General features: G+C 38.6%; 1 protein-coding gene and 1 pseudogene across 1 annotated transcript in view; one reads left to right on the forward strand and one right to left on the reverse strand.

Annotated features, from left to right (window-relative positions):
- SLC39A9 (solute carrier family 39 member 9) overlaps nt 1-27,081 on the reverse strand; it is a 51,363-nt gene that overhangs the window by 13,320 nt on the left and 10,962 nt on the right. The window contains exons 2-3 of the mRNA XM_032849400.1: nt 17,757-17,865; nt 402-599 (exon numbers count right to left, since the gene is read on the reverse strand). Coding sequence (XP_032705291.1) covers nt 402-599; nt 17,757-17,865 — 307 coding nt within the window. The remainder of the gene's footprint in view (nt 1-401; nt 600-17,756; nt 17,866-27,081) is intronic.
- LOC116862221 lies at nt 7,931-8,335 on the forward strand (annotated as a pseudogene).

Raw genomic sequence — 27,081 nt, forward strand, 5'->3', positions numbered from 1 at the left:
TTTAATGTTTTGGAACTATATTTCAACATAATTGGGTTTTCCCTGTAATCCTACACATTATGGTTTACATGTTTAAAAACATGATTCCAATAAAATGTCCACAGGCTTCAGAATGCCTAAGGGCTCCACAGCACAAAAAAGGTTAAGAATTTCTGCCCCAGACTCAACAAAATGAGACAGCTTTGAGATAAGCATGGTAATAACCCAATGAGCACTCTCTTGTGCCACATGTCACAACTCACCAGCTCCCCCAACTGAATAAAATGTTCACTAGTACCCAAGAAAGACAAGAGTTTTTGGCACTAAAGAAGGCCACTGATACATATTGAATTATTCAATCATCTGTGACTTTCTAAACTGTAAATTTACTGTACTGCCCAGAAAGCCTGGGGGCCACTCACCGTCAGTAGAATGCACATGGGAGCTGCCAATCTGGTCTACCAGCAACATGAAAACGAAGCCCAGCACAAGGGAAACGCCAATGTAGGCGTGCAGCTGTGTGTGGTCATGGCTGTGCTCATGTTCATGGGCAACTGGTATTTCTGCTGCTTTGTCTGATGCAATCACATTCTGTGTTTCACTCACTTGGTGGTGTTTACCTAGAACAGAATGAACCATGAAGAGAAAATGTTTTCCTCCTTGGAACATTTTTATAGATGCTCCCATTCTTCTGTATTTCAAGCTCTACTTACTTTACTGCAAAGACATCTACTTCCTATATTACAATCCAGCCAATCATAAGCTCTTTTTGACATGCAGATCTTTTTATTTTCTTTTCAAGATTTTACTTATTTGACACAGAAAGAGAGACAGCACATGCAGGGGGAGCAACAGGCAGAGGGAGAAGGAGGGGGGATGGGAAGCAGGTTCCCACTGGGCAGGGAGCCCGATGTGGGGCTCAATCCCAGGACACTGGGATCATGACCTGAGCTGAAGGCAGATACATCAACTGGGCCACCCAGGTATCTGGCATGTAGATGTTTTAACGGCCTATTACTCTCAAAACCTGGAAGTGGAAGCAAATCACCGAGCAAGAAAGCAGTCATATTCCCAAGTGATATCCTCCTCAGATCCTCCTTTTTAGCTAAGAAATTTGTGCCAATATCATCCAAGAAACTACAGTAAGTTTTGTTCTGATGAAGACAGGAAAATGAAGAGCAGTAGTAATGAAAATAATTTCAACCAAATTCATCTAGTTTTAGACCTCAGTTGATTTAGAAATTGCAAACCGAGTATAAAACTTCTAGCTTTAAAAAATATCAGGAGGGGGGCCGTCTGGGTGGCTCAGACAATTAAGCGTCTTCCTTCGGCTTTGGTCATGATCTCCAGGTCCTGGGATCAATCCTGAGTCTGGCTCCCAGCTCAGCGGGGAATCCTGCTTCTCCCTCTCCCTCTGTGTCTCTCCCTTGCTCATGCTCTCTCTCTCAAATGAATAAATAAAATCTTAAAAACATATACCAGTAGGCAATCACTAACTAGAAACCAAAAGGGCAGAGCAGTTTAAGAGACACAGCTTTCCATCTAAATTCAGTTCTAGAAATGTAATTGCTGGGATACTCTGAATTATAGGAAGTGACACTTGGCCACGTAACACTTCTGGTTTATTATACTCACATATGACATTCAAAGCATAAATGCCAGAATCCTGATCTTCACTGTATTTATTTATTTATTTTTTAAAGATTTTATTTATTTATTTATTTGACAGAGAGAGAGAGAGAGATCACAAGTAGGCAGAGAGGCAGGCAGAGAGAGACAGGAGGAGGAAGCCGGCTCCCCGCCAAGCAGAGAGCCTGGTGCGGGACTCGATCCCAGGACACCGAGATCATGACCCGAGCCCAAGGCAGAGGCTCAACCCAAAGGCAGAGGCCCAACCCACTGAGCCACCCAGGCGCCCTCTTTGCTGTATTTAATGAAGAGAGGCTAACATATTAGGTACTTCCCATTTACAATCAAATTAAGCATTTTTACCTTTGATCAAAGAAATTCCACAAGCTTGTAATATTTTAGACCCTCCCTTAATCCTTTAAAAGATATTTTTGAGGGGCACAAAGCACATGCCATGTGAAAATTAAAAAAAAAAAAAAACACAAAAAAAACCCCTATATATTCTCCTAATTCCTGATTTTGTTTTCATAGCCATTTTTTAACCTTTTTAAAAATGTGATAAAATATACATAAAATTTACTTATCATTTTAACCATTTTTACGTGTAGAGTTCTATAGCATTAAGTGCATTCACACTGTTCTGCAACCATCACCCTCACCTGGCTCTAGAACTTCTTCATCAACCCAATGGAATTTTTTAATCTGGTCAGTTTTGTTTGTTTGTTTGTTTTTCCTAACAATGATTTTGTCTACTTGTTTTAAAATTGAATGCCCAAATCTCTCTTTTTTATTTTTTAAAATTTATTTACTTATTTTTAAAGATTTTATTTATTTGACAGAGAGAGAAAGAGCATACAAGCAGGAAGAGTGGAGAGAGGGAGAAGCAGGCTCTCCACTGAGCAGGGAGCCAGATGCAGGGCTCAACCCCAGGACCCTGGGATCATGACCTGAGCCGAAGGCTGACACTTAACTGACTGAGCCACCTAGACACCCCTAAATCTATTATTTTTGTAAAAAATCAACTTTATTGAGGTATAATTTACATACAATAAGACACAATGAGCTTTCACAATGAAAAAATTCTAGTAACTACCCAAGATACCAAACATTTTAAAATCCCAGAAAAGTTCTCTTATGCCCCTCTGACATCAGTATATCGCTCCTGGTCCCAAGCAAGGACTAATGTGCTTCTTGTCCCCAGAAACACTTTTTTTTTTTTTCCTGTTCTAGGATCTTATATAATTGGAATCATATAATGCATAACTTTTGTGTAAGGATTCTTTTGCTTATAGCAATGTTTTGAGATTTATCTATGCTTTGCATGTATCAGTTTGTTTTTTCCTCTTTTTTTGCTGAATAATGTTCCACTGCATGGACATATCACAATTTGTTTACCCATTCACCTACTGATGGACATTGGGGTTATTTCCAGTTATGGTCTATTATAAATAAAGCTTCTATGAGCATTCAGGTACAAGTCTTTCTGCAGAAGGGTTAGCTATAAAAAACTGTCTTCCACAGTGATTGTACAATCTTACACACCTAACAGCAGCGTATGACAGTACTAGTTGCTCTATACCATTGTCAACATTTGATAATATGAGGCTTTAAAATTTTAACCACTTAACATACTCAATCACATTATCTGCAAACAGTTTTACTTCTTTCCAATCTTTATGCCTTTTCTTTCTTTTTCTGGCCAGGACCCCAAACACAATGTTAAATACCAGTGGCTGAGAGGAGACGGCCTAGCTTTGTTCTGAATCTTACAGGTGTCTTAACCATAGGGTTTTCGAATACACTCTTTCTCAGTAAGGAAGTTCTTTCCTAGTTTGCTGTACTTTATTTTAATGAAGGAGGGTTTAATTTTGTCAAACTCTTTTCTTTTCTTGTTAAGGATGATCAAACAGGGCACCTGGGTGGCTCAGTGGGTTGAGCCGCTGCCTCCGGCTCAGGTCATGATCTCAGGGTCCTGAGATCGAGTCCCGCATCGGGCTCTATGCTCGGCAGGGAGCCTGCTTCCCTCTCTCTCTCTGCCTGCCTCTCTGCCTACTTGTGATCTCTGTCAAATAAATAAATAAAATCTTAAAAAAAAAAAAAGGGTGTTAGGCATGCTATTATTTGTGAACAATGGCATCATAATTTTTAAAGGCAATTACTTTTTGGATGTCTATAGCACTGAAACTAAACAATAAGCCTAATTACAACTTTCAAAGGATGGTCAACATCATTTTACTTTATGAGATATAACTGTATCAGAATTTTATTTTTTTAAAAGATTTATTTATTTGACAGAGACAGAGACGAGACAGAGAGAGCTCAAGCAGAGGGATTGGCAGAAGGAGTGGAAGAAGCAGGCTCTCTGCCGAGCAGGGAGCCTAACGCGGGGCTTGATGCAGGACCCTGGGATCCTGACCTGAGCTGAAGGCAGACTCTTAATCGACTGAGCCATCCAAGTGCTCCTATATCAGAATTTTAAAATGTACATAAGATCCCATATTTTATTCCAACAATGCCTTTTTAAAAAGACAATATAATTAACACACAATGTTTTATTAGTTTCAGATGCATAACATACTGATCCAACAATTTTTTATATTACTTAGTGTTGACCGCAGTAAGTATAGTTACTGTCATCATACAACGTTATTATAATATTATTGACTAAACTCCCTATGCCACACTTTCCATCTCAGTGACTTATTTTATAACTGGAAGCTTGTACCTCTAAATCCCCTTCACCTATTTCACTCATCATCCCAGGCATCAGTTTGTTCTCTGCATTTAAGAGTCTGGTTTTTTGTTTTTTAATTTTTTCCCCCTTAAGATTTATTTATTTGAGAGAGAGAGAGAGAGAGAGAGCAGGGGGAGGGGCAGAGGGAAGGAAAGAATCTCAAGCAGCCTCTGCACTGAGCACGGCGCCAATGCGGGGCTCCACCTCATGACCCTGAGATCACGACCTGAGCCAAAACCAAGCGTCTAATGCTTAACTGACTGAGCCACCCAGATGCCCCAAGAGTCTGGGATTTTGTTTGTTTTTTAGATTCTACATATAAGTGAAATCACATTGTATGTCTTTCTCTGTCTGATGTATTTCACTTAGTATAATACCCTCCAGATCCATCCATGTTGTTGCAAATGGTAAGATCTCATTATTTTCTATAGCTGAGTAAATATAGAAAAAAAGAAAAAATATATATGATATATATACATACATATATGTATATGTATGTATATATATCACATCTTCTTTATCCATTCATTTATGAATAGACACTTGGGATGCTTCCATATTTTGGCTATTGTAAATAATGCTGCAATAAACACAGTGGTGCATATATCTTTTTGAATTCGCGTTTTGTTTTCTTTAGGTCAATACTCAATAGTGGAATTATGAGTTCATACAATATTTCTATTTTTAACTTTTCGAGGAACCTCTATACTGTTTTCCAGTGGCTGCACCAATTCACATTCCCACCAACAGTGCATGAGGGCTCCCCTTTCTCTGCAGCCTCACCAACACTGTCTTCTGATTGTCTTTTTGCTTCTAGCCATTCTGACAGGAGTAAGGTACTAGCAATGCTTTCTTTAAATAATTTTGGAACTTTTCTTTTTACTGCTTAAGGGTCAAGTTTATGAATCATAATAAAATTATCATTACTTCATAGTCATACCTGCTTTTGATATAAAATAGTACTGAATGAACTGATCAGCTATCTCATTATGCAGATTGACACTGAACAAATTTTGTATTCCCCAAAACCAAAACTACTTTCGAGGAAAATGCTGCTGCTACTGATGATATCTAAATGTCCTGCACATTCTGGAGGTAAATCAAAGAACGATTTCCAACATTTTTTGAGCAATCACTTCTTTTTCTTTTTTTTTTTTTAAGATTTTATTTATTTATTTATTTGACAGAGAGAAATCACAAGCAGATGGAGAGGCAGGCAGAGAGAGACGGAGAGGGAAGCAGGCTCCCCGCTGAGCAGAGAGCCCGATGCGGGACTCGATCCCAGGACCCTGAGATCATGACCTGAGCTGAAGGCAGCGGCTTAACCCACTAAGCCACCCAGGCGCCCCTGAGCAATCACTTCTATAAGTATTTAATTTCACGAATTATAATTCTGAAGGGGTTAATACTTATTTTGATGTAAAATTTTGGCAAAAAAGTAATATGTCAGCAACATATAATAAATATTGCTCGAAATAAGTGTGCTGTTGATTGAGGTTTTTCATAAAAGATCTGAATGCTTATCATTAAGTGGAATTTAACTTTATATAAAAACATGAAATACTTACTGGAATATACACAATGGTAAGCCTTGATTTTATTTGCTAACATTAAGCAAAAAAACAAACATAAACCCTTTTTAAAGTGAGTGATAATCACCTTAATGGTACATACACAAATTAGTAATGGAATCTGGATATTGAATATTAATTTACCCATTCTTTCTTCTACTCTGGACAAGGAACTGAAACTAGCAAAAACTGGGATCTGAAAAACCAGCTATAAATTTAAATATATTAAGTTGTATATATATGTTACTCATTCATGAATAAGCTTTCAGGTTATTATGTCTGATTACTCAGGACACTGGTTGGTAATTCATTAGCCAAGACATGTTCCACATCATACTCCCTGCTGCAAAGTACACAAACCCATGATGTTATCACTGGACACTGTACATCAGACATATCTTTCTCCTGCCACTAAGAGAGTATTCAGCAAATCATTATGGGCTTACTTCTTTGCCTAGATGTTTACATAGAAATCTTTCCAGTAAGTTCCATCAGTATGGTATGTAGCTGTCCTTTGTCACAGACATACATTAACATCAAAGGTAACAGAATCAATTTACCCTCTGAATACATTTGTTGAAGCTTCTCCTTCAGATTAACATGTGCTTCTATAAAAGAAATAAATTTTCAGGTAGTCTGGCTTTTTAAAAAAGTGATCTCCAGTTTTGTTTTTATATTTTTGGCCTTTGTTGATTGTTTTTTAATTTCTTAACTTCTACTCATACCTTACAACTTGTTACAGCTCTCTAGTATGTATTTTTTTCTAACAAAGACAAATAGTTCATCACACATGACATGTATTTTTAGTAATAAGAGCAGAATAGCTTCTGCTTAATGATGACATATTATTTCTCATGTAAAAGAGAAAACCTGATCACAGTCAACTGTATAAAGCTGATATTTTATTTTTTTAAGCTATTATTTATTTATTGGGGGGGGACCACGAGCAGGCAGAGGGGCAGAGGGACAAGCAGACTCCCCACTGAGCAGGGAGCCCAACGTGGAGCTCCATCCCAGGACCCTGTGATCATAACCTGAGCTGAAGGCAGATGCTTAACTGACTGGGCCACCCAGGGACCCCTAAAGCTGACATTTTAAAGGGATGTTAATTAATGAATCTTTGATCAAAATATTACTGTTTTAAGTTTTTTTAATTTATTTTTAAAGATTCATTTATTTACTTGAGACAGACAGAGAGAACGTGCACATGCATGTGAGCAGGCAGAGGGAGAGAGGGATAGAATCTTCAAGCAGACTCCCCCTGAGCCCGGTGAAGGCGTACTCCAGCTCAACTCTAGGCTTGATGCCCCAACCCATAAGATGATGACCTGAGCCAAAACCAAGAGTCAGACATTAAGTGAGCACCCAGATGCCTCATATTTAATTTTTTAAGATTTATTTATTTGAGAGAGGAGAGAGAACGCACACATGGGCATATGCATGGGGCCAGGGGAGAAGGGGCAGAGAGAGGCAGAGAGAGTCTCAAGCAGATTCCCTACTGAGTGCAGAGTCTGATGCAGGCTTGATCCCACAACTCTGAGATCATGACCTTAGACAAAATCAAGAGTCCAACCCTTAATTGACAGATACACCCAGGCACCCCTAAAAAGAAAAAAATCTATTGTAAGATTTCTTCAAGGACATTTGAGTGGCTCATTCAGTTAAGTGCCTAATTTTTTTTTTTTTTTTAAAGGCTTCCCACGGAGCAGGAAGCCTGATATGGGGCTCGATCCCAGGACACTGGGATCATGACCTGAGCCGAAGGCAGAGGCTTAACCCACTGAGCCACCCAGGTGCCCCAAGTGCTTAACTCTTGATCTCAGCTCAGGTCTTGCTCTCAGGGTCCTGAGTTTAAGCCTTGTGTTGGGCTCCAGGACTTAAAAAAAAAAAAAAAATTCTTCAGCAGATAGACACTACAATGGTGATTTTAAATTCCTTATGAAGCACACTATGTAGCAGACTATCATTAAGAATGTAGGCTTCATTTTTTTTCCATGCTGACAGCACTCTCACAAACATGGTGAATGTTCCCAAAACCTACCAGACTTTCTGCAAGAAAGTTTCTTTAAGTACCAACCCCACAAAGTGACACAGTACAAGAAAGGCAAAGATTCTCTTTACACCCAGGGAAAGCAACGTCATGACAGGAAGAGTGGCTATGGTGGGCAGACTAAGTGGATTTTCTGGAAAAAAGCTAAAACTCTAAAGAAGACTGTGTTGAGGGATAATGTGTTGAGCCCAACTGCAGATCTGAGAGAACACTGGCCATTAAGAGAGGCAAACAATATGAACTGGGAGGAGATATGAAGAGAAAAGGCCAAGCGATCCAGTTCTGAGCTTCATATTTTATCATAGTATGAAGACAGTAAAATCCTGAAGTATGTTCACTTCATTTGGTTACAATTGGCCTTTTAAGAAGAAAATAAACTAGTACCATCAATAAAATTTTCCTTGTGGTGAAATTTAAGGTTAAAAAAAAAAAAGTGTAGGCTTTAGAGTAAGACTGCCTGTGTTCAAATCCTGATGGTGACACTTACTAGCTGACTACCCTGGACATGTCATTCAATCTCTTTGCGGCTTCATGTCCTCATCTGTAAAAGAGCACCCACCTCAGATGGCTGTTGTGATGATGAGACAGTTAATGTGAAGGGCTCCACATGATACCTGGTATATGCTAAGGGCTCGCTAAATGTTCAGGAACATGGTTATAATAATAAATGGAATTTGGGAGATTCATTTTTAAAAACTTACATCATACAATTTATCTGAGTATCAGTCAGAAACAACAGGGAGTAATAAAACAATGTTGGGGGAAGGGAGAAGAGGGATCAGGGGGAAAAGCAGAGATCAGACATTTTAATAGACAAAATAAGAAGTTGAAGAGATAGAGATCAGTCCCCCATCATCCATGTTTCAGAATCCTGTGGATAAAGTGTAAGTTTTTTTTTTGTTTATTTATTATTTTTTTTAAGTATAAGAGTTTTAAAGAGCTCCATTTTTATTAATGAATGACAGACCAAGAGTTAGTTAAATAAAACAGATTTAACCCTCTCCCTTTATTTAAATGTAGAGCAAAATGACAAAACCGTAAGATAACTGTACTTCTCTAAAAAATATGGTATGTGGCATTCATGGACAAATTTAGTGAAATAATCTATATTGAACCATTCCAGATAATAGTTCCAGTGACTATCCTAACAATTATGAATAATACAGGTTTCAGGTTTCTATTTAGGTTTTTTTTTTTAAAGATTTTATTTATTTGACAGACAGAGATCACAAGTAGGCAGAGAGGCAGGCAGAGAGAGGAGGAAGCAGGCTCCCTGCTGAGCAGAGACACCCCCCCCCCCCCGCCCCGATGCAGGGCTCGATCCTAGGACCCTGGGAACATGACCTGCGCCAAAGGCAAAGGCTTCAACCCACTGAGCCACCCAGGTGTCCCTCTATTTAGGTCTTTGACCCCATAGCCTGGCCTTTCTCAATATACCAATTCTCATGTTCCAAAGAATTATGGTGGTTTCAAATGTAGCCCCATGGTAAACAAGCACCACAGTCCTCAATAGATTATATTTTTATAAAAACCTGTTTCTGTAGAAAGACCGTCTTGTCAGAGGAATGCTGGTCTAATTCCAGTGGTTCTAGAGCTATAATTATAGAAAAATATGTGAGAGGTTCCTTTTTACATTAATTGGTATTTACCAATACTTATTAAAGTGCCAGAGCACTCAGTTAACATGATCTATTGAGCTCTGAAAAAATACGTTAATTATCATAATTATAAGGTCCACAGACGAACTAAACTATAGGTTGTAGTAAATATGTACACAAACTCCTTTCTTGAAGCTGGGAGAAAAGCTGGTTGGATCTCTAATAAAGAAAAAGAGGGAAAGGGTGGGGGGAGAAAAAGATAAAGCAGTAGAAACAAAAGCTATGTGACTAATCTCACCAGTGTGCAGACAGATGTGGAAAATGTGGTGACAGCTTATAGTTACTATGACGGTTAAGCTACCTTAAAGAACTTTTCACAGAGTGGGGTATTAATATTTTACTTTTTAAAAAGAATGATGGGGCGGGCACCTGGTTGGCTTGGTTGGCTAAGCAACTGCCTTCAGCTTGGGTCATGATCCTGGAATCCCAGGATAGAGTCCCACATCGGGCTCACTGCTCAACAGGGAGTCTGCTTCTCCCTCTGACCCTCCTCCTTCTCATGCTCTCTCTCTCTCTCTCTCTCTCTCTCTCTCCCTCTCTCAAATAAATAAAATCTTAAAAAAAAAAAAATAAATAATGGGGACTTCTGGAGCTGGCTCAGATGGAGTAAACCTAGTGTCGCCTCAATCACACAATGATTACTACAGAAACTCTGGACAAAACACCCAAAAAACTACCTAAGGACTACACATGTAAATAAAAGCCAGAGAAGAGAGGGCAGCAAAAACTGCAAAACAAACCTCGTCCTTCTGGCCAGAAGACCAGGGAAAGGGGCTGCTGGAGGATGTCTCTATGGAGGGAAACCACCGCTTTTTTCTTTCTCAGCCCAGCCTTGAAGACAGTCCCAGTTGGAGAACAGCATGGCAGCAACAAAGGCAGTGAAAACCTCCAGAAAAACACCATACTTTTGGCCAGAGTGGTTGGAAAAGCACAGGGGCCGGGATGGAGTTGGGGGGGGGGAATCTGGTTATTCTGTTCTCTCTTATCTCCTGCCACTTTGGCCTGAGGGCACCCCAAGTTACACAGAACTGTGCAGTGAGAGCAGAGGCAGCTACAACTAGAAAAAAACCATCTTTCTGGCCAGAGGACTAGGTAAAGGGTCCCCTGGGAGCCAGGGAGTGTGACACGAATACTGAAGAGGAAACAGCTAAGGAGGGCTCCCCTAACAGTTCGTACAAATGGCACAAGTCCTAGACTTACCCCTGAACTCTGCAGGGATAGGACATACCCAAAGCAGCATTACAAAGGCTTTGAAAACTGAAGTAAAACTAAAATTGTGCCATCACACAAAAAGGCACCACAGAACTGGCAGCCTGAAACCCACCAGGCTAAAGGACTGCTAAAACAAAAGAAATAAATATTCTCTAGAGGATTTTGAAAGGACCCAAAGTTCCAAAATACATTATTAAAAATGTACAGAATACAACCCAAATTTGCTTGACATACAAAGAAACAGAAAAATCAGGGCGCCTGGGTGGCTCAGTCATTTAAGCATATGCCTTCGGCTCAGGTCATGATCCCGGGGTCCTGGGATCGAGTTCCATGTCAGGCTCCCTGCTCAGTGGGGAACCTGCTTCTCCCTCTGCCCCACACCCCTGTCTGTGCTCTCTCTCACACACTGTCTCATGCGTATGCTCTCTCTCTCTCAAATATATAAAATCTTAAAAAAAAAAAAAACGACAACAGAAAAAAACCCAGACCAATTATGAAGGGAAAAAAAAACAATCAATCCAGTCCCAAGGCAACTCAGATACTGGAATACTCAAGACTTTAAAGCAGCTATTATAACTATGTGCTCTGGGGTAAAGGTAAAAACACTTCAAATGAATGAATGTCATTTGAAGAAATAGAAACTATACAAAGAAACCAAGTAGAAATTTTAAAACTGAAAAACGTAGTATCAGTACAGTAAATTCACTGAATGGCTCACTAGAGGACCGATGATCACAAAGGAAAGAATCAGTACCCTTGGTTACAGTGACAGAATTGAACAGTATCAGTAGAGACCACATGGCTCCCAAAGTCTGACCTGTTATAGAAAGTTTGCTGACCCCCGTCTAAATACACCATGTAGAAGACAGATTGTCAAATCAGATTTTAAAAATATTATTCACTTATGTGCTGATTTACAAGAAATTCAATTTAAGGGGCACCTGGGTGGCTCAGTGGGTTAAGCCTCTGCCTTCGGCTTGGGTCATGATCTCAGGATCCTGGGATTGAGCCCTGCATTGGGCTCTCTGCTCTGTGGGGAGCCTGCTTCCCCCTCTCTCTCTGCCAGCTACTCTGCCTACTTGTGATCTCTCTCTCTGTCAAATGAATAAATAAAATATTTTTTTTAAAAATCCAATTTAAAATATAGTGAATGACATATAGGTCAAAAGTAAAAGGACGAGGGTCACCTGGGTGGCTCAGTCATTCAGTGTCTGCCTTCGGCTCAGGACATGATTCCAGGGTCCTGGGATCAAGCCCCGCATGGGGCTCCCTGCTCAGTGGGAGGCCTGCTTCTCCCTTACCCATGCCCCCTGCTTGTATTCCCTCTCTTGCTGTCTCTCTCTCTCTGTCAAGTAAATAAATAAAATCCTTAAAAATAAAAAATGAAAATAAATAAAAGTAAAATGGTGAAAAAAAGATATATCATGTAAACACTGATCAAAAGGAAACTGGAGTGGCTATGTTAATATAAAATAAAGCAGACCTGACAATAAGAAATATTACCAGGAATAAATAGGGACATTACATAATAATGAAAAAGGTCAATTCACCAACAAGACATAGCAACCCTAAATGTGTAAGCACCTGACCAAAAAGCTTTAATGTAGATAAAGCAAAGTAGAAATCAATAAAATACAAAGCAGAAAAAAAATGAAATCAAACATGGTTCTTTGGGAAAAAAATTTAGAAGAAGACATTACTGCAGACATTAAAAGGATAATAAAAGATTACCATGAACAACTCTTACTATGAATAATTCTTCAATTTAGAAGAAACAGGTAACTTGAATAATTTTGTATCTATTAAGGAAATTGAATTCATAGCTAAAAACCTTCCAACATAGGAAACTCCAGGCCCAGATGGTTTCACTGGTAAATTCTCACAAATATTTAAGGAAGAAATATTTTTGATTCTATACAGTCTCTTCCAGAATATAGAGAAGGGAACACTTTCCATCCCTAAGAAGCCAGCACTCTGATAGCAAAACCATAAAGAGACATTGTAAGAAGAGAAAACCTCAGACCAATACTCCTGACGAACAGAGATACAACTATCCTCAACAGGATCTTTCTTTTTTTTTTTGACAGAGATCACAAGTAGACAGGATCTTAGCACATGGAATCCAGTCATGATAATCACTGCCGATAAGGGGGGTGGCATATGCATATTTGAATATCATCGTACTTCATCACATTAACAAACTCGATAAAAACTCTCAACAAACTAGGAATAATAAAAGGAAACTTCCTAAACCTAAAGAGGGAATCTTTGAAAAATCTACAGCTATCATTATACTTAATGGTGAAAGACTGAGTGAGAATAAGGCAGGGCTGACTACTTTCATTCCTAATCAACCTCATACTAAATGGTCTAGCCAGAGCAATACGGAAAAGAAAAAAAAAACTTAAGCATATTGGAAAAAAAAATCATTAAAGTGTCTCTGGAAAGGAAAGCATTAAACTGTCTATATTCATAGATGATATGATTGTGCACCAATTCACAAGGAATCCACAGAAAAGCTCCTGTAACAAGTGAGTTTAGCAAATTTCTATATCCTAGAATACTGGAAATTGAAATACTTTTTAAGTATCATTTACAATCACACTATAAACAGGAAAATATTTAGGTATAAATCTGACAGAATAACTGCAGATCTGTACGCTAAAAACTACAACACTGGCGGCACCTAGCTGGCTCAGTCGGTGGAACATTTGAGTCTTCTTGCTCTTGGGCCTGAGTTCGAGCCCCATGATGGGCATGGAGGTTACTCAAAAAAAAAAAAAAAAAAAGTAATTAATTAAATTAAATTAAATTAAATTAAATTTAAAAATAGGGGCACCTGGGTGGCTCAGTGGGTTAAACCTCTGCCTTCGGCTCAGGTCATAATCTCAGGGTTCTGGGATCGAGCCCCACATCGGGCTCCCTGCTCAGTGGGGAGCCTGCTTCTCTCTCTCCCTCTCCCGCTCCTCTTCACTTGCTCCCTCTCTCTCTGTCAAGTAAACAAAATCTTAAAAATAAATAAATTAATTAATTAATTTAATTAAATTAAAAAAATTTAAAAACTACCACACTGATAAAAGAAATCAAAGACCGGAAAAAATGGGAGATACGTAATACTCATAGATTAGAAAATACAACGTTTTTAAGATGTCAATTCTCCCCAAATTAATCTATAGATTCAACTCAATCGGAGTCTCAGCATGATTTTTTGTGCAGATGTTGACAATCTGATTCTAAAGTTTTTATAGAAAAGCAAAGGAACTAGTTTAACCAAGACACTTTTGAAAAATTAGAATAAACTTAGAAGGACTTCACCATCTGATGTCAAGATTTGCTGTAAAGATATAGTCATCATGACAAGGTTGTATTGGGGGCACCTGGGTGGCTCAGTCAGTTAAGCATCTGCTTTTAGCTTAGGTCATGATCCCAGGGTCTCGGAATTGAGCCCTTTGCCAGGCTCTCTGCTCAGTGGGGAGTCTGCTTCTCCTTCTCCCTTTGTTCCTGCTCATGCTCTTGCTCACTCATTCTCTCAAATAAATAAAATCTTAGGAAAAATAAAAAAGGTTATATTAGTAAAGGACAGACATGGAAATGTAGATCAACTGGACAAAATAGAGAGTCTAGAAATAGACCAACACAAATGTGGTCAATTGATTTTTACAAAGGTGCAAAGGTAATTATTATCTTCAACAAATGGTGTTGGAACTACTGGACATCCATCCATATCCCCCAAAAAACTGAACCTTTACATTAGATATAAAATTAACTCAAAATGGATCACAGGCATAAGTGTAAAACTGAAAATTATAAAACTTGTAGAGGAGGACAAAAGAGAAAACACTTGTGAACTTGGGTTCAGCAAAGGGATTTTAGAAATTCATGAAAGAACTGACAAAATGGACTTCATTAAAATTAAAAACTACTCTGTAATGACAATGTTAAGAGACTGAAAGGATAAGCCAAAGACTAGGAGAAAATATTCGAAGATCATCTATCTGATAAAAGACTTGTATCCAGGGGCACCTGGGTGGTTCAGTGGGTTAAGCCTCTGCCTTTGGCTCAGGTCATGATCCCAGGGTCCTGGGATCAAGCCCCACATTGGGCTCTCTGCTCCACAGGGAGTATGCTTCCCCTGCCATCCCCTCTGCCTGCCTCTCTGCCTACTTGTGATCTTTGCCTATCAAATAGATAAATACAATCTTTAAAAAAAAAAAAAAAAGAATTCCCTTCTATTAAAAAGTAAATAAATAAAGACTTGTATCCGGGGGCCCCTGTTTGGCTCAGTTGGTAGAGTAAGTAACTCTTGATGTTGGGGTCATGAGTTTGAGCCCCAATCTCTAGTTGGGCCTAGAACTTACTTAAAAACAAAAAATAAAAAAACAATAACTTGTATCCAGAACATGTAAAGAACCCTCAAAACTCAATAATAAGAAAACTCAACTTAAAAAATAGGCAAAAATTTGAATCATCAAAGAACACATAATAATGGCAAATAAGCATATGAAAAGATGTTTAACATCATTAGCCATGAGGGAATTGCAAGTTAAAACCACATAGGGATAGCATTACCTACCTATTAGAACAGTTAAAATAAAAAACCGAAACAAGGGGCGCTTGGGTAGCTCAGTGGGTTAAGCCTCTGCCTTAGGCTCAGGTTGTGATCTCAGGGTCCTGGGATCAAGCCCCACATTGGGCTCTCTGCTCAGCAGGGAGTCTGCTTCCCCCTCTCCCTCTGCCTGCCTCTCTGCCTGCTTGTGATTCCTCTCTGTATCAAATAACTAAATAAAATCTTAAAAAAAACCAAAACAAAACCAAAACAAAATAAACAGCGTCAAGAGCTGACAAGGAAGGGAAACAACTGAACTCTCACCCATTATTGCTGGGAATGCAAAAAGGTACAGCTGCTTTGAAAAAGAGTTTGGTTATTTCTTAAGTTAAACATACACTTGCCATATGATCCAACCACCCCACTTGCAAGTAATTACACAAGGAAAAAAAAAAAACTCAGGTTCACACAAAAACCTGTATATAAATGTTTATAGTGTTTTTATTCATATTTCCACCCAAACTGAAAATAACCAATACGGCTTTAAAGGAAGGAAGGAAAAAGGAAAGGAAAAGGTGAAGGAAAAAACAAACTATGGTTCATCCAAACAATGGAATACTACTCAGAAATAAAAAGGCACCACACACCAGCAATAGATACACAGAATAACATGATAGCTCTCAAATGCATTAGGCTAAGCAAAAGAAGCCAGACCAAAAGGATGCACAGTTTCTTTTATATGACATTCTGAAAAAAATCACATGTCAGAAAAATTCAAGGTGAACCACTGGGATAGGAAAGAAAATATGCATGATGCTTGAAAAACATGGGGGTTAGGGTGCTGACCCCCTGCGCAGTTGAAAACCCACATATAACTTTTGGCTCCTCCAAAACTTAACTACGAATAGCCTACCATTAATCAGAAGCCTTACTGATAACATAAAGTCTTTTAACAAATATTTTGTATGTTCTACATATTATATACTGTATTCTTACAATAAAGTAAGCCAGAGAAAAGATTAAGGAAGGGGAAACACATTTACGGTACCGTATTAAAAAAAAGCCACATATAAGTGGACCCACATAGTTCAAACCTGTGCTGTTCAAGGGTCAACCGTACTGGTCTTCTATACACACTTACTTTAAATCTCATACTTCAAAATTTTCTATTTTAGGTTTGTGTTTTATAATGTATACAGTAAATCAGTGCAACAGTACATGCTTATCTTTCCCCCCCAAGAGGATGGGTCATCAAAAAAGAGAAGAAACCAGAGCGTCTGGGTGGTTCAGTGGGTTAAAGCTTCTGCCTTCAGCTCAGGTCATGATCCCAGAGTCCTGGGATCGAGCCCCGCATCAGGCTCCTCTGCTCAGCAGGGAGCCTGCTTTCTCCTCTCTCTTCCTGCTTGTGATCTCTGTCTGTCAAATAAATGAATAAAATTTAAAAAAAAATTCCTCTCTCCTATTTTGCAGTAAGACCCCACAATCCTCATACATAAACATTGGCTACCACCCTCTGCCTACCCAACACCATTCATTATGCCTATATGCACACCCCAGGGAGGAGAGTATAATCACTCTAGATAAAGGACAGTTTTTTCCTTGACGAGATCTGAAAAGCTGCTTATTATATTGTATCTAGTATGAAGTTTGGAAAGTGACTACTTTTCTATACTACTCTTAAAGTCCAGTAGAGTCCTGGCACTTGAAGATTCCACTCACCAATGTAACAGTTGTGATTTCAATCTTTCACAGGTGCCTAAAGTCTTGTGACAAGCAGTAATCTGATTTTGCTGAGTCACAAATCTAAATCAAGCATGTTTCCAGGTGTGAGGACCAAACTGTCTGGCAGGTGAGAGACACAAGCTGCCTGCCCAGTATTTACTCTCACATACCTATACTGTGCGTTCTCTGCTTGTTGTTCTTAGGGTCAGGAAAGACTTCTTTCACTTTTTTAGTTCTCCCTTACTGCAGAGATCCTCACCAATTACCTGTAAGTTTACTGAAAAGACTCCGTAAATCCAAGTGTCTATCACCTGTTCCTTTTTTCAATTAAAGAACATTAAAAATACAATTACTATCATTTAGAATTTAAGCGGGCTTTAAAAAAGATTGTCATACTTAGAAAGACTGGAATTCATGCATTATAGCAAATGAATCTTAACTGGCATTCATGAACAGGGGATTCAACTCACAAACTGCTAAGGATGTGTTCAATGTCAAAGACGTCAAAAGTATGTTTTAAGAACTTTTCCCAAGACAGAATTCTATGGCAAATATGAACTATGTTCAGCAAAAAAAAAAAACCCATGAGGCTTCTCTTTTCAGTCCTCCATGTCAACAATAAATCTCAAAGAAGACCCTGTTCTTTGTCTCTCACCCGCAAGAATATCTTCATAAAGTGCATGTACTCCTTCGGGCACGATGACTGCCAGTGCAGTTCCACAGAGAAGGCCAGCTCCCAAAACTGTCACCAGCTTTAGCCGCTCCTGGAAAGAAAATACCAGAAACTGTTGAAAAGATTGATGATCGAATGAGAAAAAGTTTCTGAAGGATCTGTAATCAAGACCGTGAGCTGCTCATTTGTGAGACCAAAATCTACAATGTCTAGTGAACATGAAACAGGGTCAGCTTCATGAAGAATTAATGCCAATTAAAACAGGGAGATGCCACTTATAAATTTACTAGATTGGCAATGATGTGGGAAAACTTGTCTATCGTCCATGATGGGAGAAACAAGCACATTTGTCTGAGGCTGGGAAAAAAGTCAATTACTACAACGTATGGTAACCGCTATTTGGCAATTTCAATTTAAAGCCTCAAAAATGTGAATTCTTTCATCCAGCAATTTCACTTCTAGAAATTTATCCTAAGAAAAAACTATGCAAAGATGATCACTGTACTAAGAGTGCAAACCTAAAAATATCCTAAATCTTCAAAAAAGGAGATTGATTGACTAAACTATAATACTTCGTCACAGTACAACATCACCCAGCCATTAAACATTATGATTCAGGTCTCTTCACAGATATACAAAGTCATGATGCACTGCTATGAGGAAAAAGCTGGTGGCAAACAATATGCATTGATAATCTCATATTTGTAATAAAAAGTACACACATAGGTAAAACAAGTGTAAATCAAACATTAACAAATGTTTTGACTTTATAAAATATAAACATAATATGTAATACACAACTTACAAAAATATTTGTAAGTGAACGACAATGAATATGTATTACTCATACAATAAAAAATATGCCTAATTAATACAGTACTAAAATGTTTTATGGATGTCTTTTAAAAACTGCTTTACTGAGGTATGACTGAAATCCAAAAGCTGTAGATATTTAATGTATACAACTTGATGTGTACAGAAATAAGTATACATCTGTGAAACTATCATCACAATCAATGCCATTAATGATTTATAGTTTTGATCTGAGCTAATCTCAATTTTTTTCTTACTACCCAAATTTCTTTGAGAGACTGCCTCCTGACATACGAGATATAAAAGACTACATTTCAAAGTTTCTTGAAGTAGTGGTGTACCCTGTATGGCTTCCTGGAGTCTTAGCGGTATGAAAAATGATCCTAAAAACTTTTATAAAAGGGGGAAATTTTGTACCTTAAGAAAAAGTTTCCGTAACTAATGGAGTATCACATACTTCACTTTTCTGTTTTAGTTTTAAGAGGTTAGCAAAAAAAACAATGGCTGTATTATCTCTGACATACTACTGAACTTGTGACTCTGAGGCTAGGGGATAAGTATATAATATACACATACATACATATATGCTGTCTCTATGGGAAAATGGTTTCTTAGCTGACAGGCTAGGTGAAGCATTACCACCCCCTCATTTGGGAGAAGAAAGGAATCTGTATCTCATTGTGTGTCTAGTGAAAATGGGGAAACTACAGCTGCAATGTCAGCACCAACTCATACTTGCCATACAGCAAGAGAGGAATTCCCTGCTCCCTAGCACAAAGGTCAGGTCGGTCCTTCCTACATTCAGGATGGCCAATATTAGCTACTTGTAAACAGAGCATTCTGAATGCATCCAGTGGTTGGGGGCACTGGCTTGGGAGGCAGAACTGACTTCACGGTTAATAATTGAGCACTTTAGCTTTACTTCTGTTAAATAAATATTTTTTTTTTACACGTCTTATATAGGAGGCAACAGGACAAAGTGATTGCAAGTGATTGAAGCATGACACCAAACAACTGGTGTTACTATTTTAATATTTAATACTGAGCTATTCTAAGAGCTTTTGTCTTTTACAAGTTACTAAACTCATCAAAGCACTGTTAATCACGGCATTCATTTGAGACCAACTGTCAGAGCATGGAGAACACAAGACGGAAAAGCAGCTCTGTTCTGTGTAAAAGGGGACATGGTATATGACTTAGTCTTCTCATCACTTTCTCTAACGAAGTCATAAAAGTCACCTTTGTTTTAAATGTAAAGTTTTACTCCTGAAGAAGGACAAAAATAATGGTAAACTGAACTGGACTAAACATACCATTTCACTGTAGGGACTTGGTTTCAGAACTCCACAATTCAAACTAATGAATAAATTGCTGGGAAGAAAGCTGTCCTGTCAACGTTTTGACTATGACTATGCTCTACTCTGGAAAATGGAAATGAAAGATGCCCCTGCCTTGCAAATTAAGGGAAGATGAGAAGTGATGAAAGGGATGTATTTAAAAGAGAAAGAGCTGAGCGCCCTCAACAATCGCTTAGGTGGCAGCTCACATCATAAGCATAAATTAATTCCTGATGCATTATACTTTAATACAAAATCTAGAACACAAAACTTCTAGAAGGAAGAGTATTTTTGCAATCTTAGTGTTTGTAAATTTCTTAGCAAGGACATACACAAAAAGAATTTAGAACATTTGCTGATCCACTAAGAAAATGAACAGACCGGCTACATAGCGGAAGAAAATACCCACAACACATCTACCTGTTGTGGATGCTGCGGTGACACTGCCCACATCCATCTCCTCCAGGCTGGAGACACCTGCTCCCCGAGCTGCTGGGAGTGTTGCCTACTGCTGGCTCACAGCTCAGTCCCCCTGAGGACCTGACCTTGGGCCCACGGGTACCGACTAACCTAAGGCTACATTCCCTCTGACAGGGTAGTCCACATCCCAAGACTAGTCCCCTGCATTGTATGGAAGGAGGTACAAAGCCAGGTCCCCTTGCCTCAATTCCGGGTATCTCTCAAGAGCCAGGTGAGCCGAGGCCTCTATTGTAACCAAATTACAGTTCAACTTCTCCATCTGCTTAACCCTACATACTCTTTCCCACGTGTTATTCCCAAGAGCACTCACCAATAAACTTCCAATGTGCAAATCTCCTTCTCAGAGTCTATTTTCTGTGGAACCCAATCTAAGAAACTGATAAAGTCTTGTGAAATATAAAGAACTTCCACAACTTTCTCAACTCAGGAAGAGGTAAACACAAACAAAAAACCCACACAACAAAAAATGAGTAAAATATTGAATAGATACGTCACCAAAGATATATGAATGTCCGATATGCCCATGAAAAGATGCTCAGCATCGTTACTCACCAGGAAAATGCAAATCTAAACTACAAAATACCTCCTTACCCCCACTAGAATGGCTCGGATTAACGACTGATGACACGAAATGACAGCAAAGATATAGAACGACTGGAACTCTCTGTGCATTGCTGCCAGGACCATAAAATGATACAATCACTCTGGGAAACTATTAGTCTCTTATCAAGTTAAACCAGCAATTCCACTTTTGGTATTTTCCAAGAGAAATAAAAATGAATGTTCACAAAAACACTTGTACAAGAATGTTCACAGAGATTTATCAATAATAGGCACAATTTGATCAGCTGTCCATCAGCAGGAGAATATATACACAAACTGTGGTACACTCATACAACGGAATACTACTCAGTAACAAAAAGCTGCTACAGGGGCGCCTGGGTGGCTCAGTCGGTTAAGCCGCTGCCTTCTGCTCAGGTCATGATCCCAGGGTCCTGGGATCGAGTCCCGCATCGGGCTCCTCGTCCAGCAGGGAGCCTGCTTTCTCTCTCTGCCTCTGCCTGCGACTCTGCCTGCTTGTGCTCTCTCTCACAATAAATAAAAAAATCTTTTTAAAAATCTGAAAAAAAAAAAAAAGTTGCTACAGACAGCAACCTGATGAAGTTCAAAAACATTATCCTGATGTTTGAATGAAGGAAGCCTTACACAAAATAGTTACTTACTGTCTGAGTCCATTTATATGAAGTTTAAAAGCAGGCCAAACTAACCCTTAGCAAAAGAAATCAGAACAGTGGCTGCCTCCAGCAAAATGGGTTAGTGTGAGAACATAGTGGCCAGAGGCATTAACATTAACTAGAAAATGGCACCAAGTTATTTTTTTTTTAGGATGATGCAAATGTTCTAAATCTTCACTGGGACATGAGGTACATTTCTATACATTTGTCGAAATTCACCAAACTGCATTAAGATAGGTACCTTTTACTCTACAAAATTACATATCTATAAAAAACCACCTAAGTACTGATTTACTCAGCCAGGACCCCTGAAAGGATTCATTTTAGAGCTATTCAATTTTAACAAAGCTTCTTCATGGCAGCTCTTTGAAAACAAGCTCAGAGTCCATGTAGAATATTAAAGATACTTTGAAATTTTTTTCTTAAACAACTCACCTGTCATTCAAACATTCCTTTAAAATCATTCCTCACGGGGTGCCTGGGTGGCTCAGTGGGTTAAACCTCTGCCTTTGGCTAGGTCACAATCTCAGGGTCCTGGCATCGAGCCCTACATCGGGCTCTCTGCTCAGCAGGGCACCTGCTTCCCCCTCACCCCCACCGCCTGTCTCTCTGCCTACTTGGGATCTCTCTATATATATCAAATAAATAAATAAAATCCTTAATAAAATAAAATAATTCCTCATGAGGGTCATCTGTATGGCTCAGTTGGTTAAGCAACTGCTTTCAGCACAAGTCATGATCTAGAGTCCTAGGATCAAATCCCTCATCAGGGTCCCTGCTCAGCAGGGCGTCTGCTTCTCCCTCTGACCCTCCCCCTTCTCATGCTCTCTCTCTCAAATAAATAAATCTTTGGGGAAAAAAAGGCAAAATAAAATCATTCCTCACAATTTTATGTAAAGGACTGCTGGAAAAACCAGAGGTATTCACAATTCTGGACCAATGCACAAATTCACTAGGCATGCACCAGGTGCTTTAGAATATTCTACATTGGCAGGGCACCTGGGTGGCTCAGTGGGTTAAGCCTCTGCCTTTGGCTCAGGTCAGGATCGACCTCAGGATCCTAGGATTGAGCCCCGCATTGGGCTCTCTGCTCAGCAGGGAGCTTGCTTCCCTTTCTCTCTCTGCCCACTTGTGAACTCTCTCTGTCAAATAAATAAATAAAATCTTAAAAAAGAAATAAAAAAAAAAGAATATTCTACATTGGTGTCATGTGAAGTACTACAGAGACAAGATTTAAAAAGCAGGAACAGAGGTGAGTTCTTGAGGCTTGTGTACTACAATACGAAGTTGCAGGTGAAGTAGTACCATGTAAGATAACTGAGGGATTCATGCCATCCAGAATAACTTAAGACATCTACGGGCATTAAGAAAAAAACTTTCAAATCCATAAAGTAAAAAAATAATTCTCCTAAAATGCTGCCTTATCCAGATTTTTAGAAAGACACAGTGAAAATTATTTTCATTTTGTTAATCTTTAGACACATACTTTAAAAAGAGGGATACACCAGCTACCAAAGTTATCAACACAGAATGCAAATTTAAGAATTGGAAGAAAATGTAAAGAATGATCCTCTCTTGATATACAGATGAAGAATCAAAGGTCAAAGGTGAGAAATAATTTGCTTAAGATCCCATGGCTTAGGGGTGCCTGGTTGGCTCAGCGGGTTGGGCCTCTGCCTTTGGCTCAGGTCATGGTCTCAGCTGAGGTCCTGGGATCGAGCCCCACATCGGGCCCTCTGCTCAGCAGGGAGCCTGTTTCCCCCTCTCTCTCTGCCTGCCTCTCTGCCTACTTGTGATCTCTCTCTCTGTTAAATAAAGAAATAAAAATCTTAAAAAAAAAAAAGATCCCATGGCTTAGATAGTTAGTGGTAGGGACATGATTAGATTTGACAACGCACTCTGTTGCCCTACACACTCCAAGACAATGTTTCAACACATGGCACAATACATACAATTCGTTATACAAAATTTACCTCTGAAGAAAGGTAACATTCAATCACACCACCTCTTTAAATATTATGAGCTGGGAAAATCCCTAAACAACATCAAGAGGAAAACCAAAATTCTAAAGCTTCAAGGCAAAGTACAAGGAGGACAATGTACCAAGCTTTTCCTAGCGTTATTTCTTCAATGTAGAAGACTATTCTTTATTCTGAGATTACGTCCTATCTGCTTTTTCATCTTAAAATGTCCTTTCTTTTAAAAAATGATGGTGACAATCGTTTTTATTTTTAGCATCCTTACTTGGCAAAATTAAAAGCAGGCAATCCTGTGTCAATTTCCCCTAATTTCAAAAATACTACTGGTCTGTGAAACCCAAAAGCCTGGAAACCCCTGACCTTCAGTGTAAACATGAGATCTGTATTATAATACTATAAACATATTAGAAACAAAGAATTTGAGAAACTGTGAGAGATCCAGGTAAACGTGAGTTAATCATCTAGTTTTATAAAACCTCCTTGGAGAAAAGACAGTGAGAGCTAAAATTACTACATTATGTTTTAGTTCCTTCTGAAATTAAGTAAAGCACATATATTTACCAAGTGAAGCAAAACATCCACTGAATACTATGTTTTTCCTTACCCCAAAATTGTAAGTTCCATGAAGGAAAAGAGATTTTTGTTTTTAATTTACTGCTCAATGCTCAACACTTTATAGGACAGAAACTGGCATATAACAAATTCTCCCTAAATATTTACTGAAAGAATGAATTAAATGCCCAGCACCACACAAAGGCACTAGGGACATGGTACCCCCCCATTTCACTGGCTCTAGTATCAATAGATACACAAACGTAGTGGAACCACTTTATACCTGGGAAATAGCCCTAACATATTCCTTATAAGTGTAATCATATCAAGAATTTTCAGTGGTGAGCTGCTTTGGAATTTATGCTTTAGCTCAAGGTCTATTCAAGTACATATAATAAAGAACCACAATGGGATTCCACTACAGTAAACGTGAAGCAGTGCTGTCATTTGTCTCATTATTGCAAATATCTTAAATGACATCTATTTTTTTCTTCCCAAGGAGCTCAGAACATTGCTCAGTTACTACTTCAATCTTCAAAGAAGCACTATGAAGATTATTCATGCCCCGTAACTTTTATGAGCTAGGTAAATGTCTACTAACCTTCTCAGGGGGACTAATATTACAGAGGTACCACTTGTAATGACAAAAAGAATCCGTTCTCAAAAGATAAGCATTACTGTCACAGGTTGTAGTTTCTATTTTTATTTTATACAACTTTATTAACTACCTAAATTATTTTAGATGCAATCTGATTTATTTCAAGCACTAAGATGTGGTTCTGTGTTATTTGCATAGCTGTATTTTTTTTCACAGTTTCACAACTTGGGATTCAATCTCATAACTGTGCATATGTCAATGTTAAAATGCTGACAGGTTCTCTCCTTTGCTTATGGTAAGTCACTATAAGGATGTATCTGAATGAAGAACTACAAATTCCAAGTGTGGTTCAAGATGAAAATGGGGTTCCCAAAGCAATAGTTTCTGTCAGAGAAATGACAATATTTGCTCAAGAGAAGCATGGACTATGCAATGCCGTTAACCAGTATTTCATTCTATGGTTTCACAGCTGCAGTTTGACTGAGCCAAAGGACTGACCAGATGTATTAATTAAAACAGCTTGTATTTGGGTGCCTGGGTGGCTCAGTAGGTTAAGCCTCTGCCTTTGGCTCAGGTCATGATCTCAGGGTCCTGGGATTGAGCTCCGCATCACGCTCTCTGCTCAGCTCTCTCTCTCTCTGACAAATCAAAATACAAATCTTGAAGAAAAAAAAAAAAAGACTGCTCCTTCAAAGTTCAAGGCACTGAGAGATGAAATATCCTAAGGTCCACAGTAACTCTTGTTCAAGCAACAAAGGCCATCTCCATATTCTTACAAACAAATCTACTTCAAGGCGATACTTCCTATGCCAATTTAACTGGTAAAGTACCTGCTATTAACTGTCAGGAACAGGTAATGAAGAAAACTCAAATACTAACTTGCTCTTCAAGACCCGACAACTGAGACAAGATGCCCCAAAATTTCCTGCCTCTAAGTTGCAGCAGTGACCCTGAGTAAGTTCAGTGTCCTCCTCTGTGAGGTGTACGACCACACCACACTGCTATTATCATGCAGGAGTAGGACATCAGCACACTTAGCACAGAGCAACGCTCATTATCACTTATTTTTAACATCATTAGCAGCTTGCAGAAAGGGCTTCCTAAGCCCCTTCTTCATAAGAATAACAAATCAAGCCCCAGATACTTGGGATAAAAATTCAGCAAACAATGCTCTAATATTTGCCATTTTTCCAGTGGCATACAGGCTTCCCCTTTCTTAATTCTTTTGACTTAGAGATAATAATAAGCAATACTCTATTAATGCCACTTCCTCCAATTTTGGAAAACAAGACTGATTTTTTTTAAAGCGTTTTTTCAAACATAAAAGAGCTAAGCATAAATGGAAATCCCCTTTATGGTGGTTCAGTGTGACTACAAAAACAAACACAAACAAAAACCCCCTGGGAAAACACTGGAAATACATACTGTATTATTAATATGTAAGATGTTTAATTGACTTGAGAAAATTAAAATAATAAAAATACATTTTCCTCAGGACTCTGGGGTTCCTCACTCAGTTAAGCATCCAACTCTTGATTTTGGCTCAAGTCGTGATCTCAGGGTTGTGAGACTGAGCCCCACATGGGGCTCATGCTACGCATAGAGCCTGTTTAAGATTCTCTCCCTCCCTCTGTCCCACCCCGCCTAAATTTTTTTTCCTTTATCAAATTAGCGAAGCTTAAAAACCTAGTATTCAGAATGCCTGGGTGGCTCAGTCAGTAAAGCATCTGCCTTCGGATCAGGTCATGATCCTTGGGTTCTAGGATAGAGTCCCATACTCGGCTCCCTCCTCAGCCGGAGCCTGCTTCTCCCTCTCCCTCTGCCAGCTGTTCCCTCTGCTTGTATGCTCTCTCTCTCTCTCTCCATCAGATAAATAAATAAAATCTTTAAAAACAAATAAAACTTAGTATTCAACGTTTGTGAGACTATGTCATTTGCATTTGTTGGAAAAAATGCATTAAAAAAAAACTTCATAAAACAGATTGAGAACCTTCTTAAGAACATTTATTTCCTTTGATCTTGTCATTCTACTCCTAAGGACATAATCTGAAATATGTTCATAGCATTAGACACAAAAACATTCATTCAAAACTATTATCATAGCAAAAATGTGAGAACAAGTTAAATACATAAAAAGAACTTCTATGCATAAAATAACTGAGTGTAATGAAACATTAAAAAGTGCCTAGAATACATTTTTAGTAATAAAAGAAAATGCCTATGTTATACTACCAGGTAAAAGAAGGGAGAACGTAAAATTATACATAAGCCACATAATTAACCACATTAAAAAAGCAAATAGAAAAAAAAAAA

Source organism: Lontra canadensis, unplaced genomic scaffold (genome assembly GCF_010015895.1).
Source record: "Lontra canadensis isolate GAN:19392208 unplaced genomic scaffold, GSC_riverotter_1.0 scaffold227, whole genome shotgun sequence".
NCBI classification, from domain to species: domain Eukaryota; kingdom Metazoa; phylum Chordata; class Mammalia; order Carnivora; family Mustelidae; genus Lontra; species Lontra canadensis.